This window comes from Octopus sinensis, unplaced genomic scaffold (assembly GCF_006345805.1).
Source record: "Octopus sinensis unplaced genomic scaffold, ASM634580v1 Contig12402, whole genome shotgun sequence".
NCBI lineage: Eukaryota > Metazoa > Mollusca > Cephalopoda > Octopoda > Octopodidae > Octopus > Octopus sinensis.
The window spans coordinates 30,830-52,218 of record NW_021832597.1 but is presented as its reverse complement, the minus strand read 5'-3'; the positions used below and the strand labels follow the sequence as shown (position 1 = coordinate 52,218).

The window sequence follows — 21,389 nt, the reverse complement described above, 5'->3', positions numbered from 1 at the left end:
TGAGTACTGCACTCACACAACTAACCAGTCAGAAGTGGGCAATCCCCGGCCCCATCAAAGCAACCTCAAACTACTTTTATCTCATCGATTAGAGTAAAGTCAGACAAAAGTGGGTAAAAACAAAAGTCCATTATTTAAAGCAGTCAATGCCTTCTGTGCGGGAAACTGCGACATTCAGAAAAATAGTGTGATTTGTAGGGGGACTTAGTGACTCCGTTGGGGAAACACGCCTCCTCGTCCTCGAATGGATTTCTTCCATTCCTAAGTTTGACCAAGTCCCCTGCACATGACACACCAAACTGACCGAGTAGAATGTGGTGATTCATATCTGCCCTCTTTATCATCAGTTGGGGATAAAGCAGGTTCCTTCGATACCACATCGACATGTCCGCGGGGGAGAAGGGGCCTTGGGTGTTCCCCTCCTCGTCGAAGTACGACCAGGTGTGCCCACCCCTCACCACCTGAGCATCATCAAATGAGAATAACCACATCCTCCATGTCGAAGTGCTCTTTCGACTGCCTCTCGGATGTATTTCCCACCCAAATCTGCGACTTCTTGGTCAGATCCGGTGACCCGACAAAGTCCCCAGTCGAACTGACACTGTTGTTCCTCCGACGGCCAATCTCCGACCAGGTGTCCAGTTCGAATGAGTCAGACTCATATTTGTTGACTGGCCTGATTGAAATGAACAAAACCAAAGAAATGTCTGGGCTTTCCAGGAAGGAGGGGGGAACTAATGAATGTATTGTCGTTCTTTTTGTTTGGTTTAGGTGAGCCGGCTTCCATTTTACTCAACAAATAATGTGGTGAGGTCGGCGAAATGTATTGTTTGTTTGGTAGTTAGGCCAGCCAGAATATGAACAATAAAAACAAATTTATATAACTAGAAATGTATTGATAATCAATGAAAATGGATTGGCAATAATTGATAGTCTAAATGTCAGCAGGGCGGACCAAAGCGAGGAGAATGAAAGGGGCATCGAGGTGTGTGAGTGAGCATGGAGTGTGTTGAAGGAGTTGAGTGGCGGGGGGGAATGGGAAGGGGGAGAGGTAAGTGTCGGCCAATGGACAGGTGGAGTTGTCGACGACCCCGAGACGGTCCCTGGAGAGGAGATAATGCCTCAATAGGTCAGAGTGATGGTGTGTGCTGGAGAGTGTGAAGACGAGGAGGTTCTGGAATAAGGGGAGGAGTGACCTTGGTGGAAGAATGGAGACAGGTGTGCAAATAGTGGAATGCGTGGGCAGACTTGACCCGTCCACAGATGTGCAAAGAGGGAGGGAGGAGTTCAGAGAGGAGGGGATTGTGGGGAAAGTGCATGTCGAGGACAGCAGGGAAGACGAGTGTGTCCATTCGGACTGTGCCCTCCCACGAGTGGTGATCAGACGAGTGGATGATCAGTTCAGTCTCCCGCCTCAGTCTCTCCAATTCCCTCAAATCCCCAGTGGAGTGGACGGGGGACGGGGGGAGGGGGGATGGACTGACACCCCTCACCGGCATCTCCTCAGGGAGGTTGAACACCTTCATGTCCTCTTCCCCCACGGGCACCTCCCCCTTGTGTGTCATTTTGAGAATGTGAGTGGAGTGGGGGATGGACTTGATATGTGCCATGTTCTACCAATGGAAGGAGAGGACAACCATGTTCTGAGAGTGTCTCCACTCCGCCAATTCCTTCCTCGCCATTTCCGCCGTCGTCATTTGCACCAATCCGTCTGGAGTTATTTCCCCACTCCTCACTCCCTCACACAACTTCTAGGCCTCACACACACCACCTCCCTCATTCTCCCGCAGGTTGAACACTATCGAACGAAGCTTCCGCCAATACTTGCCATTTCTCTCCCCAAACACCCCCAACAGACTACTCTCCACCTCCTCCCCCACTCTCTCCTTCTTCCCCCCCAACGCCTTCTCTATCGCCGACACTGCCCGCATTTCCTCACTATTTCCCTTCTTGTGCCCCATCACCTCACCACGCTACTATTACTATTTTTATTATACACTCAATATTCATCTCCACCCTCTATTACATAACTATTGTCTTTACAAGACACTCACAGGCGCCCAAGGCTAAAACCCGGCAGATCCAAAAGGATCACTCCAAAATATGAAGATGGACTAATGCCGACTGCCCCTTGGAAAGCTATGTCTAGTGGCATCCATCGCAGATAAATGTGTTGGAAAACATACAAAGAACACTACCAGACTATCCGGATGTTTTCGCCCTATCGGCTGAACAAAAGGAGGTCAAGTTGACGATTGAGAACACTACGGATTCGGATACCAAACATGCACTGAAAGCCCGACGAGCAATTATTCAGAAACAAATAAAGCGACTGAATCTCCAATACGGTCGGGATATTCCGACCTCCCGACTTAAAGAGCTGGAATCTCTCAAGGACAATGTTTCAAGCATTACGGTTACTCAATTGGAAGAAATGCAGCCCCAAACTTCGACTCCTAACCAACAAAGGAACTGAAGTATCTGACCCGGTGGAACAGGACACGGAGCGTAAGCCTTATAGCGGATTTCTTTGAACAAGGATTCAACACAACACGGACCCGAGTCTCTCTTAAGCAATATAGCGAACATTCTGAATGATATGTTCACTGAAAACGACTTACTCCCACTCGGATCCGGGATTCTAATGCCTATTCAAAAATCTAATAAACTAACTTGTCCAGTAAAAAACCTCCGCCTGGTTATCCTGCTGAACTCCCTGAGGAAGATTCTCTCATTAATCGTTCTGTCAAACCACAGCGGATTCAGAGAAGGATAGACGTTCTGTGGGGCTACCGATGGCGATGTGCAACCCACCAAAGATTCAAAAGTACCGCAATCATTCTGGGGATCGATATGTCGAGAGCTTTCGACAGCATTCACCGAGATCCTGCGGAGCTTCTTAGAAGAGAATGAAAACAGAATGATCCAGGTACTACTGACAAACACGGAACTTATTGTCCGCCTTGGGAGGACTTTGTCCAGACCCTTCTTAACAAATGTGGAAACTCCTCAGGGTGACTCCCTTTCACCACTGCTCTTCGTGATTTACTTCGAAGCTGCCCTACGAGAGCTGAGAAGCCTATACGGGGAGTCAATCACCGAAATTATCTACGCGGATGATGTCGACTTGGTGTCGAGCGACAGATCAGCACTGGCTAGACTGCTGGAGATTGCATCAGGAAAACTCGGGGAATGGTTTCTAAAAATGAACCCGGACAAGACGGAAGTGGTTGAGATATCACGCTCAGACACTCAACTTATGGAAACATGGAGACTATCCAAGAAGCTTGGCTCACTGCTTGGTGACCGGGAGGACATAATGCGTAGAAAAACACTGGCTGCTGTTGCTCTAAAAACTGTCATGAAGAATTGGTTACGACACTGCCAGATGGGCCCATCACTACGCTCCAAAGTCTACAACGGTTGTGTCAAACCTGCACTACTCTACAACTCCTCGACATGGGGCATTTCTGATTCAGATTTAAAGAACCTCGACTCTTTCCACAGAAATCAGCTTCGTTCCCTGAACTGCCTACACTTACACTCCCAGCTGTGCGAGCAACTCGACTATTTACAAGATCAGCAACTCGGGGCCAATTAGCCGGGACATCGTCAATGGTCGCTGGAGGCTATTTGGACACATCTTGAGGATGACTCCAACTTCACCTCCCTACGTGACCATGGAAGAATACCCTACCGTTTGTTCTGCAAGACGACTTGAGGCTTTTAAAGAAAACCCTGAAGACTTGTGATGCTCTCGACGAACTTCCGATACTGACCCAAAACCGCGGAAGCTGGAAATCGTTGGTACAGAAGGTCGTGTCGTGTGTGTGGCACATGTAGGAATATGACTTTTTTTTGGCCGAGCTAAAATCCATCCAAATAAAAAATAACATGAAATCCGATCTCAGTATAATCAACATCTACATCCCCCAACCTCAACTACTATTCCATGCTCGTACAATCCTCATCTTGAAACTTTTTACGACATGAATAATCTCCTTCTCGTCAGGGACTTGAATGCACATGTGCTAAAATAATAATAGTCCCCCGGGTGACACTCCCAGGCGGCCAAGGCTAAAAGCCGTCAGATCCAAAAGGATCACACCATTAACAGTCCAAAGCGTCGGAATAAGATAAATATTCTCCGATTGAACATTAACGGAATCCAAAACAAATTCATGGAGCTCAAACACTTTATTATCTCAAACAACATCGATATTGCCTTAATACAACAAAGCAAATTAAACACCAAAAATTCCAGATTATTCGACTACACGACTTGACAGACCCTCGTCCGGTGGGGGCCTGATTACGTTCATCAGTAAAAATATCTCATATATCGAAACATCAAACGATTTCAAACATAAAGTCGATAAAAAAACCGAGCTAAAATCCATCCAAATAAAAAATAACATGAAATCCGATCTCAGTATAATCAACATCTACATCCCCCAATCTCAACTACTATTCCATGCTCATACAATCCTCATCTTGAAACTTTCACGACATGAATAATTTCCTTCTCGTCAGGGACTAGAATGCACACAACACATCTTGGTACAAATCAAACCCTAACAGCTTTCGCGGCAACCTAATATGTTAACAATTAAACAATCTATTCATCCTCAACAACCCCAAGAAAATAACAACACCACCTCTTCGGATATCTTTCTCTGCTCTCCAAACCTAATACCACATGGAATACAATCAATCAACTATCATACACCAATACAAACTCATGTCCTAATCAACATTCCGAACAATAACACGTTCATAAACTACAAAAGAGCCAAATGGAGCCTCTATAAAAACGAAACCGAAAAACTTTTCTTGGAAATTACCGGGGACAAACGCCTGTCAAATATACATAAATCCAACAAGCTTTTCACCGATATTATCTCGAAAGCAGCGAAAAGACACATCCCCATGCGGAACATAAGGAAATACAACCCGAACTACACGAAGGAAATAGCAGATTTAATGAAAACTCGTGACAACCTCAAACACAATACGTCTCGGTCAGGAACCACGAATATTGTTACCTGAATAAGGGAACTAAAGAAGATATCTAGCAAATCAAGGAAAGGAAAAAGAAAAGTGGCGTCAGTTCGCCAATACACTCAACTACAAAACAAAAACACTCTTCAAAACAATAAACAGAATTGTTGACTCAAACAATCGAAAATCATCAACACAAATAACTCAAAACAATGGATATCCAATTACCTCAGTGGGAGACAAGGTTATGTCCAACTCAACGGAATCTCTGCTGTTTGGAAGGAAGGAAAGTGTTAAGAGGGGTGGTGAGCGTGGGAAGAGAAAGGCAGCGTGGACGGACATGGAGGACTCAGTGAGTAGTGAATACCTGCGGAAGGAGTAAGTGTGGTGGTGAGTAGACAGGTTTGTGAAGGGGAAGGGTGAGTGGGCAGAGAGGATGGGTGGACAGTCGTGTGAAGTGTGGTCGGAGGAGGTGGAGTACCACCGATGGGAGGACGTGGTGACCAACTTGAATGTAGGAAGGAGAGTGATTAGTCCCCAATCCACTCATTACAATTCAAAGTCGACTAATCCTGGTGGGACACAAATCACTGCAATTCGTGGGATATGAGGAGACGTGCCACTCCATTTCGACCACTTTGCCCTAAAAATGGCCAAATTCGTGGGGAGTGGGTGCAGTGTTCCCTCTAAGCTGCGCGCGTGCGCGGCCGCGCAGCAGTTTGCACCTTGCTGCGCAGCGAATTTTTTTTTTGCGCAGTAGAAAGTATAAAATTAAAATTTTTTGCACACGTCACTTTATAACGCTGCACAATGCAATGTGCCCAGCGCGCATAGCTACCACTCGCTTAGAGGGAACACTGAGTGGGTGTGTGGTGAGGACAGGCAAGTCGACGTCGTTCCTTCACTAGGACTTGGAGACAGAAAAGGCGAAGATAGTGCCCCCCAGTAGTGTGTATGTGGAGAGTGTAGGCCAGCCACTTTTACGGAAACAATCAAATATTGATGAATGGGGGTAGTGAGGTGGCAGACGATGGGGTTGTCTGGGTGTGGGACACTCGAATGCACGCCTGTTGTTCGTCGATGTGGGGTGTGTCAGGGGCACATGTCTCGCTGTGTATATATTGCCTCCGGGTATTCTTTCTTTACACTCCCAGCTGTGCGAGTGGAGTCGTCACAACACCACTGATTGCATTACTCACTCCCATCCATCCCCTCTGCCAAGTTCACTCACTTGCTCACCTCCCCCACACTCACCACTTTCCACCCCACTCACTCACTCCTCGCCATACTCTCATCACACAATTCACTCAGACTGGTTTACATTCATACTCATTTAGATTAATACTTCCTCTCGCACTGTCTATCAACATTTACCCTACTACGGACTCGTCAACACTCTCGCCTTCTCTCCCATCTCTCCATTACTCGCTCTCGCTGATGCACATGGCACTGCTAGACTCTACAGGCTTGACAATTTGGACATTTAACACTTTTTATTTTGGCACAATCTGTCATTCTTAATGCCCTTCTTTATTTTACAACTACGAGAATATGAGATCCGTCAGGAAAACGTTCATTTTTACTAACCATTTTCCAAATACTTCATGAGCGTGATTCAGTGCAATCCTGATGTTATTCATGTCGTCTGAAACAAAAACTATGTCGTCCGCATATATTAATTGCATGATAGAGGTTGCCCCAATTGTAGCTCTCACATCACGAAGAACAGCTTCCTGGTAGATAACAAATAACATCCGAGATAAGAAGTCACTTTGAGAATTTCCAATTCGAGGGTTGTCCGACCCGACCCACGCTTTCATTTCAGTGTTTGCAACTAGAACACGTATCATTCTAAACTGTCCTCATCCAACAATGTTCCTAACAGCTGAATAAACTTCCTCTGCGAACAGTGTCAACGGTAGGAGATAGTCTATAAAGAACGACCAAGACAGTAGTTTTCCCAACCGAGATCCATAGTTTCTGTACATAAATTAGAATTGCCATTTAGAATGTTTCATAACTTATGAGTGTTTAAAAGTATGAGATTTAAAAAGTCAGGTGAGACAAAGCTTAGAAAGAGAATAAACCAGTAGGATACTACATGATTAAGGATTAGAGAGTCTAGATTTGGCGGAGTGGTACCTCTTCCTGAGTGCATTGATAGAGAGTGACTGTTGGTTGGTGTAATAGTCGAGGAGACCGTGGAGGAAGGAGAGGGAGTAGTTGCAGTACTCCAAAACCAGAATGAGGGAGTGGGATACCTCGTTGGTGACGACCTTGCTGGCCACTCGGTCCTTGATGAGGACGCGCGGGGAGAACTTGATGAGTTTCAAGTACAAGACGAGAGGACGGTGGTGGTGGTCGAGTTCGAGTGAGAATGAAGGACATGTGAGGAATATGGCGTAGTTGGTCTGGTCGGCCGTGATCTGCACTCTCACCACACACTCACCTCCAACTCCCCGAATATTCGCTTTATCAACTCCCACGCCATCTCCTCACTCCCCACCCTCGTCCCCCTCTCCATGTTTTCTGTCCTCTCCACTCGTTCGGAGTAGAGGTGGACACCCGAGGTGACCTCCCAGTGGATTTGGATGACCCCCTCCACCACTGTCCTCCCCTCCGAGGTCTGCCAGTTACATTCACACTCCACCTCCTTCAGCTCAAGCAAATACTTCCCTTTGGTTGACTTGTTGTGCAATTCCACGCCCGTCTTGGCCTTTGACTTTTTTATCCACTCACACTCCAACACTTTCTTCACCAATTTGTCCACTCTAAAGGCACTCTCCACCATTCCTTACTTGGGCATCACCACACTTATTTGTTTATAAGCTCATTAACATACTTTCCTCTCTATTTTACTATTCTCCACTTTCCAATTGAGTAGCTCACTTCCTAATTGTTGGCTAAATATAAATGTCACAATTAATTCAATATTATCATTATTAAATGGGCAACCTCCCCAATTAATATAATAGCACGAGTTTAGGACTTGCTTCCTGTTATGGTTGTTTGGTGGTTGCCATATAAATAGACCCGATCTTTATCACGAACTCCCGAGAAACGAAACCAGTCGTACTCCCGATCAGTTTCCAGATCAAGGTTCCACCATAGAACAACGAAAATGTGATTACAGAAGTTCTAGTCGAGGGTACAACCGACGAAGGAGATCTCGATCAAATGAGAGGCGTCGACGAAATTCTCGGTCTCCAGCATACGGAGATCGACGGAGATATACGAACGGAGATGTGCCCAGGCCAAACAAATGCTTGGGGGTGTTTGGACTGAGCCTAAACACGACGGAACGTGATCTGAAGCACATATTTGGAGAACACGGGGAGGTAGAGCACGTGAATGTGGTGTTTGACAGACGGGTATGTTCTCACTGACATATTCAGACTGGTGTGTCTCGTGGATTTGGCTTCATTTACTTCAAGAACGTGGAGGAAGCCACCGAGGCATTCTCTCTGATTGACAAATAGGCCAAAGAGAAGCTGTGTGGACTGGAACTGGACGGAAGGAGGATTCGAGTGGATTTTTCGATAACGGAGAGGCCGCATACCCCCACGCCGGGCGTGTACATGGGCAAGTCGACTGTGTAAGCTAATGGGAGTCACCTCCAGACCGTATGACCGTCACAGGTCCTATTCGAGGTCCCGATCACGGAGTCCCTACAGAAGAAGAGGAAGGACCAGTCGGCGACGTCGTTCTTACTCCAGGAGTCCTTCTCCACGCCGTCGTTACTCTCGAAGTGTGTCCCCCCGCTATCGTCATTCACGGAGTATGTCTGTTCTTGTATTGTAGGGGCTCGCTATTAGTCGGGTGGGTATGTATACTAAGCATATAGCACATGCCAGTCCAGTTAAGCATAGTCAGTCCAGTTATCCAGTTAAGCATAATCAGTCCAGTTATCAAGTTCAGTACCAACATATGTGCTAAGCAGTCTTGATATTGCAGTCCAGTAATCAACATAGCAAGTAGCAGTATAAAAGTGTTGATATGGCATCACTAATCAAGTTAAGCATAATCAGTCCAGTTATCCAGTTCAGTACGAACATATATTTGCCTATATTCAGCATTCCTATCATTTTATTATTTTTTTAGGTTTTATCAGTACTTTAATTCATTCATTTGGTTAATAAATTTCCGTCTTGTTTGTATGGCGTTGTTTATGTGTGAGGTAGCAATATATTATGTGATATGTGCATTGGCAAGTCTAAGAAATACAGTCAATGGAGTGATTAATACATCGACTGCAATTCATTTACAAACACAACTGATATGAGTAATATCATTCATAGTAAACACCACCCTATGATTAGATTGAAATTTGCAAACCAAGTACTCAAATTGAAGATGAAACGTAAAAAGAATATAGTAAACGTGTTCAAATTTTACAATAATCAGAACTAGGCAATACAAAGAAAGAATTTTAAAATAAAAAGGAGGAAAAATTATGAAAATTAAATGGTAAGAGTAGAATAAGTTTTGGAAAAAGAAACATTCAATGATGGGTCCAGTGGATGCTTTTTAAAAGTTGATGGACTAAACTGACAAAATTCTTAATGAAAAAGTACTGGGGTTGTGGTTAGATAAGCGAGGAGGAAGGAGGAAAAGTGTTCTCACTGCAACTCAGCAATGAAAATTGATTATTTTTGATTATTTGAGTAGATATAATTATGTGGTTTAGACACATTCACGCCTTTCTAGGTAAACAAATCCCAGCACTCATGTACATTCAGATAATCTACAGATGCTATGATTTGTGGAGATACCGGCTGGTACCAAAATATATCCAGAACAGTAAACAACAAATATAATGTATTTTGTATCACTTATCAGATTATTGAAACGGGTGGAAGAGTTGATAAATCCTTTTTATTGTAGGATATATTGTTAGTAGTTGATAATGTGACGAGGTGACCTCAGGGAAGTTTGAGAGTTGTTCTAAAAAAGACGTGAAAATGAAAATTTGCTCAATGGATATTTTAAAACTGACCTAGCTAACTTATTTTTTGCACCTTTTTGATTTTTTAATATAGATTACTGGAATAACGAAAAGTAAATTAAATTACTTCTTGGATGGATCCGGTGATCCAGTAAAGTCTGCCCATGAACTGCCACTGCTGCTCCTCCAACGCCCAATCTGCGCCCACGCGTCCAGTTCGGATGAGTTAGTCCCATATTTGTTTCTTTGCCTATTTGAAATGAACCAAAACTCAAGAAATGCCTCTCATTGAGATTGGAACTACTGAATGTATTGTCGTATTTTTTATTATGTCTGGGAGAGTTTTCCATAGTACTAAATAATGTGGTGAGTTGGGCGAAATATATTGTTTGTTTCGTAGGTATGCCCATCTAGAATATGATGAATAATTAATATTTATTTAACCAAAAATGTATTGATGGGATTATCTATGAGGATGGATTGGTAATCAAAATGAAGGAAACTATTATTGCGTTGTTATAAATATGAAAATAAATACCGTAACCTTATGTGGTCTACCAAGTCAATTGGATCTATCAATTCAAACGGATTTGGAAACGCTGAGGGGCACCTAATGCCCACCGAAAAAGGACCATTAAAACTTACACCCCGAGGTCATTCTCGTCCAGGATGACGCACTTTTTATAAGACCGAACTTTACCGGAAGACATCCTCAGCCTACAGAAGTGGAAAACACTTAACTGTCCTCCGACTAAACATTAATGGGGTTAAAGGGAAAGAGAACTGTGCTTACTCCTGACAAACTTGAAAAGCAACGTTGCTGATACAAAAGACCAAACTGGCAATACACCATGACCTAACTAGGCGGCAACCCTTGTGCCCAATAAAGGTGTGGTGTCTCTTCTAACCAGATGTACTATAAAGATATTAAAATAGTCTAAATGTCTTCTGGACAAGACACAGTCTGTCGAATCTACAGCAGCTATTGAAGTTGTGGATACAAGCTGACACGACAATTTTCGTGTTAAATAAGACAAAAGGAACTATAACTTGTAAAGCTTGAATAAGCATTCATAACGCTAAAGTGAACGTAGTACTTTTAGCTTGCTTTTTGTTTAATTCAAAGAGCAAATAAGTTCAGAGACGTGAAAATATATGTGCATGGACTTGAAATAGTCATATTTTTCACGATACGTCTGGGCAAAAGAAAAGGTGAGAAGTTATTTCCAATGCTGGACATGTTAAAAAACTGTTAGAAACAATGAAAACCAGTCGGTAATCGAACGTCTAAATCGACCAGCTGTATTCATTGACAAAACAAGGAATGTATGATACTCGTATACAAACAATACATTCTTCCAACATTGGACTACGCATGGGGGCCTCTGCTGCTAAAAACACTCCTTCAGAAACAACAAAAAGCCATAAATTCCTCCTTAACCGCAACCACGAACTGACCCTTTACTCCCCGTATTTGAACAGACAAAGCGGAAGCGTATAAAAAATGGATGGGTAATAATGGAAGGAGTATTGGAGGTGTAGAAAGAATGTGTAAAGAATAGGAAGGGCATTAATGGTGCGCGATGTAGGATTGGTGAGTGGAGTGTCGGGGCCGGGTAGTGTGTGAGTGATAGTGCAGTGGTGACGGCGAGGAACATGAAGGGGGCGGCGATGTACGAACTGGTGCGAGTGGGGCATGGTGGATTGGTGGGGGAGATAATTAGACTGGAGGGTGAGAGGGCGACGATTCAAGTGTACGAGGAGACAGGTGAGTGGTGTGTGGTATGTGTAGCTGGGCTGACGCGTGGTGACCCGGTGTTGTGCACAGGGAAGCCTCTGAGCGTGTTACTGGGGCCGGGGGTGATGGGGAGTATTTACGACGGTAGGGAGGTGTGACATGTGTAGGGATTCAACGGCCGCTCAAGTCGATATGTGAGTGTACGGAGGACATATACATTCCTCGGGGAGTGACAGTGAATGCGTTGGACGAGGGAGTGAGTTGGGAGTACAAGCCAAGGAAGATGAGGGTGGTGAGGACTGGTAATGCGTAGGTGGGGGATTTGGTGTGCGGGGGGGACATAATCGGGGATGTGTACGAGAGCAGTCTGGTGACCCACCGCGTCATGCTCCCCCCCAACGCACAGGGGCGAGTGACTTATGTGGCCCCCACTGGCTCGTACAGCATTGGGGTGACCATTCTCTACTCACTGGACAGGAAACTGTGATGCAGGTGGAGTACGGGGACACCCACCAAGACTACTCGATGGTTCAGACCTGGCCAGTCCGCCAACCCCGCCCAGTCGCGGAAAAGTTGGACGCAAACTACCCGCTCTTCACGGGGCAACGAGTCCTCGATTCTCTGTTTCCGTGTGTGCAAGGAGGCACCACGGCCATTCCAGGCGCGTTCGGGTGTGGAAAGACGGTCATTTCCCAGTCTCTCTCCAAGTACTCCAACTCGGATGTGATTGTCTACGTCGGGTGTGGAGAACGCGGCAACGAAATGTCCGAAGTGCTCAGGGATTTCCCCGAGGTGATTTCCCCGAGGTTACCACCAGTTGACTATTGAGGTGGATGGAAAGGCCGAGTCCATCATGCGCAGAACCCTCTTAGTGGCCAACACCTCCAACATGCCCGTGGCCGCCAGAGAGGCCTCCATTTATACAGGAATAACACTCGCCGAGTACTTCCGGGATATGGGGTACAACGTCGCTATGATGGCCGACTCCACTTCTCGCTGGGCCGAGGCACTCAGGGAAATCTCCGGACGCCTCGCCGAGATGCCTGCCGACTCGGGCTACCCCGCCTACCTCGCCTCCAGACTCGCCTCCTTCTACGAGCGGGCAGGCAGGGCTCTCTCCATTGGCTCACCCCACAGGATCGGATCTGTCAGCATTGTCGGAGCGTATCTCTCCTCACTCCACCTCTAGAGTCTCTCCTCCCGGTGGCGACTTTGCAGATCCCGTCACCACCGCCACACTCGGCATTGTCCAGGTCTTTTGGGGGCTCGACAAGCCTTTGGCCCAACGCAAACACTTCCCTGCCATCAATTGGCTTAACAGTTACAGCAAATATATTCTCATCCTCGACGACTTTTACGACGCCAACCACCCTGACTTTATTCCTCTCAGAAACAAGACTAAAATGATTCTCCAGAATGAGGAGGACTTGACTGAGGTCGTCCAATTAGTCGGCAAGAGTTCCCTCGCTGAGTCCGACAAGGTCACCATCGAGATTGCCAAGATTATCAAAGAGGACTTTCTACAGCAGAATAGTTACTCACAATACGACAGGTATTGCCCTTTCTACAAAACTGTCGCCATGCTCCGCAACATCATTCTTTTGTACGATTTGGCCTCCAAGGCCGTCACTACTCACAAACTCACCTGGAACACCATCCGCCATTCTCTCAACCAACATCACATTCTTGTCGACATTTCCAACTCCAAGTTCTACAATCCTTCCGAGATGACTCAACAACACATTACTCAACAATTCGACCTTCTCGAACAGAGGATTCACGACTGTTTTAATCACATGGACTATTAACTCTTCTATTCTCTGGGCTTATTTATAAACATTCTTTATTATTATAGCACTTTCACGAAAGCCATAATGTTTATAGCCCCGCATGTGCAGCACTCAATGTAACGATATTTAAGGTTAGTTTTTTCCATTTTCCTCTGTCGTATGCGAGTGATTTCAATTCGTCCAGGTCGTCCCCCGTCTTTAGGTTTTTCCTCACTCGATTTAGGTCTTTGTTTAAGGCAGTTGGAAGTGTCGATCTAGGTCGTCCGCGGAAGGGTATGTCGCATCTGTCGAAGTAGTCTTCCATCGCTTTGTTAGCGGGTGCGTCCGGGTTCATTCTTAGTACATGCCCGAATAGCCTCCACCGGGCATCTACCACATCCCCGCTGATGCAGGAGCACATACACTTGTTGTAGATACCATTGGTTGATATTCGACGTGGCCACTCCATTCCAAGTAAGCTTCTTAGTGTCTTCTATGGAATGAGTCCAGTTTCAGTAGATCGTTGAAGGAACATCCAATGTCCCAGCGTTGTACAGCAGGATCGGTTTCACAAACGCGTTGTAGAGCTTGCATCTGATGCCAACTCCAAGTCCTTTGGCTCTTAGCCATCCTTTCTTCAGTTTCGCCATTGCCGAATTCGCCAGTGTTTTCCTCCTTAGTACATCTTCAGCGTCTCCCAGTAGGGATCCAAGCTTATTAGTGTGTCTCCATCTTTCATGGGTAGTATCATCTTCTCTTTTGATTTCCGTAATCTCAGTTTTGTTCACATTTACGCTGAGGACCCATTTCCCAAGCTCCATAGGTGCATTTTCTAGTAGGTGTTGGAGTGCGGTCACGTCCCGTGATACGAAATCCACATCATCGGCATAGGATGCCTCTTCTATGTCTCCCGTATAGCATTTACGGAGGTCGCGGAGTGCAGATTCAAGGTAGATGGTGAATAGTAGGGGGGAGAGGGAGTCACCCTGGGGTGTCCCAGTCGTTGTTTTGAAACTGCGGGAAGTTGCTCCTTCTGTCCTCACAGATAGTCTTGTGTTCGCAAGTAGTAGTCTGATTATCCTAACCCAGGGGTCGGCAAATACTTTTGGAGAAGAGCCAATTTTGAACATTTTTGGAAATTTCGAAAAATTGAAGAGCCACCTTTTATCACTTGTCAAAAATTTAAATTCATAAAATTAAATAGACATTAATTTAAAAAATAATTAAGAATTCATTTTAAAAAATTAAATTAATCAGACGCATTAATGAGAAATGTGATTCCTCATTTCTTTGGAGAGTTGGTTATTGTCTGGGTCGTAAGTCGTTAATTTTAATCTGAGGTTAGATTCCAAATTCGAATCTGTAATTTTGTTCCTTAATTTCGATTTTATATAATTCATATGAGAAAAACTTTGTTCACACATATAAGTGGACCCGAATATTGTCAAAATTCCATATGCAAATTTTTTCAATTCATAATAAGAATCTGGAAGAGAATTCAAGTTTCGAGAATCACATCTTCAAGTTTCTTTTCTATAACATTAATATCATTTTTAATTTTACAAGACAATGTTTCTGTTTCAAGTAATTCTGAAAGGCTAATAAATTTTGATGCCCATAATTCCTTACATGTCAAGCCCAATAGCTGCATTTTGAAGTCAGCTGCGTTGATTTCAAATGGCAATAAATTTAATTATTTATAGTTCGATATTTTTTTGCGAAATTTGAGTGTTTTGTGTTAAAGTGTCTCTCTAAATTTGACTTTTTATTTTGATTCAAAGTTTCCTGGCAAATGAGACATCTCGGTAGTTGTTCTGAGTTAGACGTGAATGCAAAAGTTTCAGTCCATTTTGATTGAAAATGTCGCACATTATCGATTTTGTTTATTAATTTTTTTATTGCTAGGCATATATCGATGTACCACAAAAAATTAATGTTAAACGTGCAAAGATTTTTTGTTATTAACAAAACACAAAAATAGTTAAAAATTGAAATCATTTATTAAAAAAAATAGTTAAAAATTGAAAGAGCCTACCGTAGGAGTTAAAGAGCCTTCAAAGGCTCGCGAGCCTGCTTTTGCCGACCCCTGTCCTAACCGATGATTCATCCAGCATTTGCTCAAACACATTCATCAGTTTCTGTCTGTTTATTGAGTCGAAGGCTCTGGAGAGATCTATTCCCAGCACGGTCGTTGTGCTCTTGAATCTTTGGTGCGTTGCGCAGCGCCATCTGTGGCTCCATACAATGTCTGCAGTAGATCTCCCATCTCGGAACCCACTTTGACTCGGTGATAGGTATTGATCCGCCACACCCTTTATCCGCCTTAGTGCGACGTTTGCCAGCACCTTGCGTATCGAATTCAGGAGTATTATCGGGCGGAGATTTTCTACTGGTCCTTTTGGTTTGTTCGGTTTTTGTATGGGTATTAGTAATACATTTCCAAGTCCCAGATCGGTATTAGTTTCGACAATTTCATTTAGGGTTTTTGCAATTGTGTCGCTGAGTTTTTTTGGCCCATATTTTAGGAGCTCGGAGCTTATGTTGTCCGGCCCAGCACTCTTGTTGTTCCTCAGTTTATTTATCGCTAGTTCCACCTCTTCCGCTGTGATTGGGATTTTTAACGCTTTTGCATCTCCCTGGAATCAGGGAAAGTCCGTGTTTTCTTTATTCAGCAAGGTTTCGAAGTGTCGTGCGATCAGCTCTGCTTTTTCTTTCGGATTACCCACGAATTTTCCATCTTTGTCTTTAATGTGGAGGATGTTTTGTCCTTTCTTAGTAGTCCGCAGTAGTCGTAGGCCCGCATACATCCTTGAATTGTCTTTTAGGCATTCCACATCTTTTAGTAGGGATGTAATGAGTCTGATTAGATCAAATCTAATAATTTCGAAATGAAATTAATTAAATTAGCCAACCCGGAATAAATGTCCCTCGACTGGGCGGGGGAAGCGTAAGAAAAGTCAATGATGTGGACAGCCACCTGTCCCTCACTCCAATTGGACACGTTCTCGTAGGCGATTATCACCCAACTCGAAACAGGCTGACTGGGCCTTCAAAAGAGTGAGCATTTCTCGGCCAATATTCTCCGCCTCCTCCCGTCCCCCAACTTGTGGTCTTGCAATAAAAACGTTTGCAATTCTGAAATGACAAAGACCCCTCACCGTCCCTGATAGTGTGCTCGTTCAGTTGGCGTCCGTCCGACTTGTAGAGGGTGTGACACGACCCGTCCGGTTGGTGGACCTAAAAGTGCTCTTCCTCGATTACTTTCATTCCACTTATTTGAAACATTACTTTGTCGGCAGCCGAGTACTTTTCTTTTTTGAGGAACCCAATTTTGATGTCGGCGGACGTGGGTTTGGCGAAGTTGTGGAATATATTTTCCAAGTAAATGAACTTTACCTCCTTCTTTGTCAGGCCGTAGAATTTGGGGGAAAAGGAGGACAATTTGGTGAAGTACTGGTGGGGGGAGTGGAGAATATTTAGGTAAAAGTCAGCCTCGTGGTAGCCGGGGGAATACTTTTAGAGTCGTGTGGCAATGAATCCGCGGGGTATTTCGAAGAAGACAGTGTGGAGTGGGTTGGTTAGTGGGTGGATATTTGAATGAGTGAGGAGACATCTAAAGGAGTGTGTATATGTTAGCCGCCTTATAATTAAGTGTTAAATATTAATCAGTGGGTTGTATATAACTCCCGGGAACGTACCCCGCCGACTCCGAGTCGAGTTTCATGACCTGTGAGTAGAGTGTGGTATATTACGTAACACCAATCAGTCTCCTGGTAGTCCCCCAACAACATGACCACCTCGTCCTGGGTCACGGAAATGTCGCTGCTGCCCACGGCCTTGGAGTGAGGGGAGGAGACAACCTCGTAAGTGTAGACGACCTTGGCCTTCTTATCGCCGTCGGTCTGCAAAGTGGAGACTGAACTTTCGTCATGGAAGCCCTAGAATGTGGATTCCCAAATTACCCCCTCGTCGGTGGCGGACGCGTAAATGTCGCAGAAATCTTCCTCCAAGTAGTTTTTGTCGACATTGATGGTGGCGGGACGGGCGTCGGTGCCGAGCAAGTCGAGGACGTTCTGAGAGATGAGCTTCCTCGTCTGGAATGAGAGAGGGAGGGACCTTGGCCTTGAGGAGGAGGATGAGCATGGAGGTGGTCATGTTGGAATTGGAGGGCTGTGTCGATGAGGGGGAGTACAGTGTCGATGAGGTTGGCCTGCATGGTCTCCAGTTGGTAGACTTTGCCGTTGCTTTGGGAGAGGACGCAGCTCCACCGGTCGGTGAGTTCCTTGAATGCAGTGTCGGTGCCTTCGTGTTTGTCGAGTTGGTCAGTCTGGGTGGGGAGAGTGGGGGACCTGTGAGTCGGGGGCGACGAAGGGGAAGGGGGCCAAGTCGAGAGTGGTATACTTGCTGGTGAAGATGGAGGCCATGGAGGCGGGACTCAACTACAAATGAGAGGGGGGACAACATTCTCCACTTTGTTGGTTAATGTGAAGAGAAATGATTGGATGGTCTCGACACTGTTTTTGATGTGGAGGGCATGTTCCAACATTTTGTGGGCGATCTGTGCGTCCTCGATGTACAAGCACTACAGTGAGTGGGACAGCACACCCTGAACACCTCTGTCAGGTTCGAGTTGTACAGCCCCAAATGAGTGTTGAGTGCCGACAGGTTGCACAAGTACTCGTTCTTGGCCATGGCCACCATTTTCTGAGACTCGCAGGCCTCTTTCACTCTCTACTGTGGCACTGAATCCCCTCACCTTCAGTTGCTGCCTGGCCTTCCGTCCGACTGTGAGGGTTCCCTCCACTGTATTTCAATATATTGCATTATTAATACTTTTCCATTTTTGTCACTTTTGCCTGGTTTTTCTTGAGCACACAATTGTAGTGCTTCTCGTTTGCAAAGACGTGCTTCATGGCCACCTCCAGTTCCCTGTGATCGGCCAGCACACTCGCCCCGATCTACGACTGTGGGCAGACCACCACCTCCTTTCGCTTCTCCGCATTGGCCCTGATCAACGCCTTCAGGTCTTCCCTCACCTGCGCCTGTGCCTCGCTCTCCTTTTGCATGTTGGCAATAATATCCGTCCACGAGTTGATATACATTTTACACAAACGGGTCATGAATCTGCCACTCTCTCACACACTCCACCCTTCCTGCTCCTCCTCTTCCACTTTCTTCGAAAACTTGATTGTCTGCTCGGCCACACTCTTCAATCACACTCACACACTACCCTTATGAAGTCCTTGTAGATTACAAAACACGCGCTCGTGTATGACCTATTCGAATATTCAATCATTTGCATAATTAATCTTTGTTCTACTCACTTTAACTGACTTGCCAGCCCCGTCGAGCTTTCAAACTCCCCTCCCATTACTTTCTCCACACTATCCATGTCTTTCAACACATTCCGGATTCGTCTTTCCTAACATTCACTCCTCTCCACTTACCGTCATTCTAATCCGATATGTATTTCCTCTCTCTATTATTCTTTCTTTTACTTTACTCTTTTTTACATCTTTTATAATATTAATCACTCCTTTACACTCTACTATATATTTCACAATTAATAAAAGTTATTGGACAAGCAGAGTTACACATCAACTTCACAAAGAATAGGAATTAGCGTGCGTCATGTGGTTCACCGTTTCTGGTGGCGTCAGATACAATCTTAATTTTGTATCCAAAAAGAACCATTAGTCAAAATCCATCCAGCGGATGTGTTGATCTGGAAAAAACTCGCTTGAAAATCCCCTCGAGAAAGAAAAAAACTTAATTTGCACATGGGAAAAAAACTTAATCTGCCCAATTAACAGACCCTCTTAGTTATATCTATACCATTTTCAGTTCAAGTTTGACATTTTTAGATCAATTTTAACAAATATTTTTATAATGGACACACACAAGGACTTTTTCTACTCGGCTAAATCAAAATGAGAGTTAATAAAGACAATTTTATTAATCAGGTTAGGTTAATGGAATCCCAATCGTACAATTTGCAATGATTTTTTCTGCATTTCTGTAAAAATTCCGTATTTTCGCCCGAGTTAGATTTGTCATAGAATATTCTAACGCATTTTTTAACAATAGTGCTCGAAATTCCGTCAGGGTTGTCATCAATTGCCAATATAACTTTGCTTGCCCTTACTGGAACTATCGCACGTGTATACAATCGGCCAAATTTTTTTATGTAAAGAGATTAAAATTTGTTTCGTCCAAATGTATTTTTCTATTTGTATTACGTTTATAATCCAATGAAAATATTTTTCTTTTTTCTATATTTTCCGGACTATTCCTGGAAATTGGTTTTCTTCGCAGCATTTTGTAGGTAATCAACCGCCATCAAGTCGGTATAGTGTCGCAATACAAACTTTATTATTTACCAATTTTTGCAATTCCTTATCGATGGATTATTCTCAATTATCAAATTCATATCCTCATCCGTAGGTTTAATCGTAGCATCCCTTCTACCTCCACGTTTACAAAAATACGGATTTCCACTTTTTACAATGGCTATAGCTGTTGTCCTCTTGACACCAAGATTGCGAGCAAGCTGTATATAATCGCCACCCTCTTCATCCTTATTTATAAGTGCTCTTCCTGTAGCTTCTGATACTCTTGAATTTTTTCTTGATATAAAATTCATACAGGAACAGCGAATCAGAAAATATAAAATAATTGACAAATCGGCAAAAGTCAAAATTAACATAAAAATGTCAAGATTGATATAAAAATTGTCAAACTTGAACTGAAAATGGTATAGACAGTAAATTATGCCAACTACAACAACAGACCCAATTTATATTAACCATATTTTAGAGACATAAAGTACCTCTGAAAACATAATTTAATTATATAAATTATACTTAAATATTAGAATAGAGTTAATTAATTGAAAAAGCGTGACATTGAATTGTTGTTTTGTGGGTGTTGTTTGGTTAAAAGAGTAGTGAATGGTGAACCGTCGAATTCCGAGGAATTACAGAAAGACGTACACAACCCCCCGACGTCCGTACGAAAAGACACGTTTGGACGACGAGATGAAATTGGTGGGCGAGTTTGGTCTGCGGAATAAGCGTGAACTGTGGCGAGTCAAATTCACGTTGGCAAAGATCCGGACGGTGGCGCGTGACCTGCTTACATTGGAAGAGAATGACCCGAAGAGACTGTTCCAGGGAAACGCCCTGCTGCGGCGTCTGCACTTGTTGGGACTGCTGCCGTTGGATAAGCTCAAGTTGGACTACGTGCTGTCCCTGCAGTTGAGTGACCTGCTGAATAGACGACTGCAGTCAGTGATATGCAATCAACTGTCTCTCGCCAAGTCGATGCACATGGCCAGGACTCTGATCAGGCAGAGACACATTCAGTGAGTGCACACTCTTACTGTAGAATTGGTTCACAGATTGTCAACTCCCCTTCCTACATGGTCAGACTCACTTCCGAGCCACTCATCACTTTCGCTGAGAATTCCTCCTTCAATACCAACTCCTCCAAAATTGGTCCTCCACCCTCCCTCATTCATAGGAAGGGCCCGCAGGAGGAAAATGGCTGTCGACCAAGAAGAAGACTGATTTTTACTTTTGGCTTATTCTCCCTTCTTAATAGTTAGTTAGTTACCCCGGCTTCTCTAGCATGTAGGAAGCCGGCTGCAATCAGGTAGCGGACAGCGGCGATCGGGCGCTCCCAGAGATCCCGAATCCCAATAGGTGGCGACTGGTGAGGCGGTCCAGGACAGGAAAAAAGGTCTTCAGGGGCGAGGGTGCGGAGTGTTTCGAAAAAGAGTGGATGATGTCCCGAGCCAAGTCGTGCAAGCTGGACACGGAAGTACCTGTCGAGTGATTGCTCTGAAGGATGGACTGGTGGCGGAGGAGAATCAAGGAATTGTTATTTTTAAGCATCCTGATAGCACGAGTTGAGATGTAATCGTGAATTAATTTCT

General features: G+C 44.5%; 2 protein-coding genes, 1 long non-coding RNA gene and 3 pseudogenes across 3 annotated transcripts; 5 read left to right on the top strand and 1 right to left on the bottom strand.

Moving 5' to 3' along the window:
- The first annotated feature begins 527 nt into the window (after nucleotides 1-527).
- Nucleotides 528-8,600, top strand: LOC118761340 (annotated as a pseudogene).
- Nucleotides 8,601-8,627: 27 nt separating this feature from the next.
- Nucleotides 8,628-9,154, top strand: LOC118761338. The gene is made up of 2 exons (XR_004997303.1): nucleotides 8,628-8,820; nucleotides 9,103-9,154. It is a non-coding gene; the product is annotated as an uncharacterized LOC118761338 (long non-coding RNA).
- Nucleotides 9,155-11,337: 2,183 nt separating this feature from the next.
- On the top strand, nucleotides 11,338-12,171 carry LOC115229295 (annotated as a pseudogene).
- A 366-nt stretch (nucleotides 12,172-12,537) lies between these two features.
- LOC115229294 (V-type proton ATPase catalytic subunit A-like) lies at nucleotides 12,538-13,492 on the top strand. The gene is made up of 2 exons (XM_029799672.1): nucleotides 12,538-12,790; nucleotides 12,903-13,492. Exons 1-2 carry the CDS (start codon nucleotides 12,538-12,540, stop codon nucleotides 13,490-13,492), a joined length of 843 nt encoding a protein of 280 aa, XP_029655532.1.
- Nucleotides 13,493-13,965: 473 nt separating this feature from the next.
- LOC115229293 lies at nucleotides 13,966-14,583 on the bottom strand. Its single transcript, XM_029799671.1, has one exon. It carries the CDS (start codon nucleotides 14,581-14,583, stop codon nucleotides 13,966-13,968), a length of 618 nt encoding a protein of 205 aa, XP_029655531.1.
- Nucleotides 14,584-20,403: 5,820 nt separating this feature from the next.
- Nucleotides 20,404-21,059, top strand: LOC115229292 (annotated as a pseudogene).
- The last annotated feature ends 330 nt before the right edge of the window (nucleotides 21,060-21,389 follow it).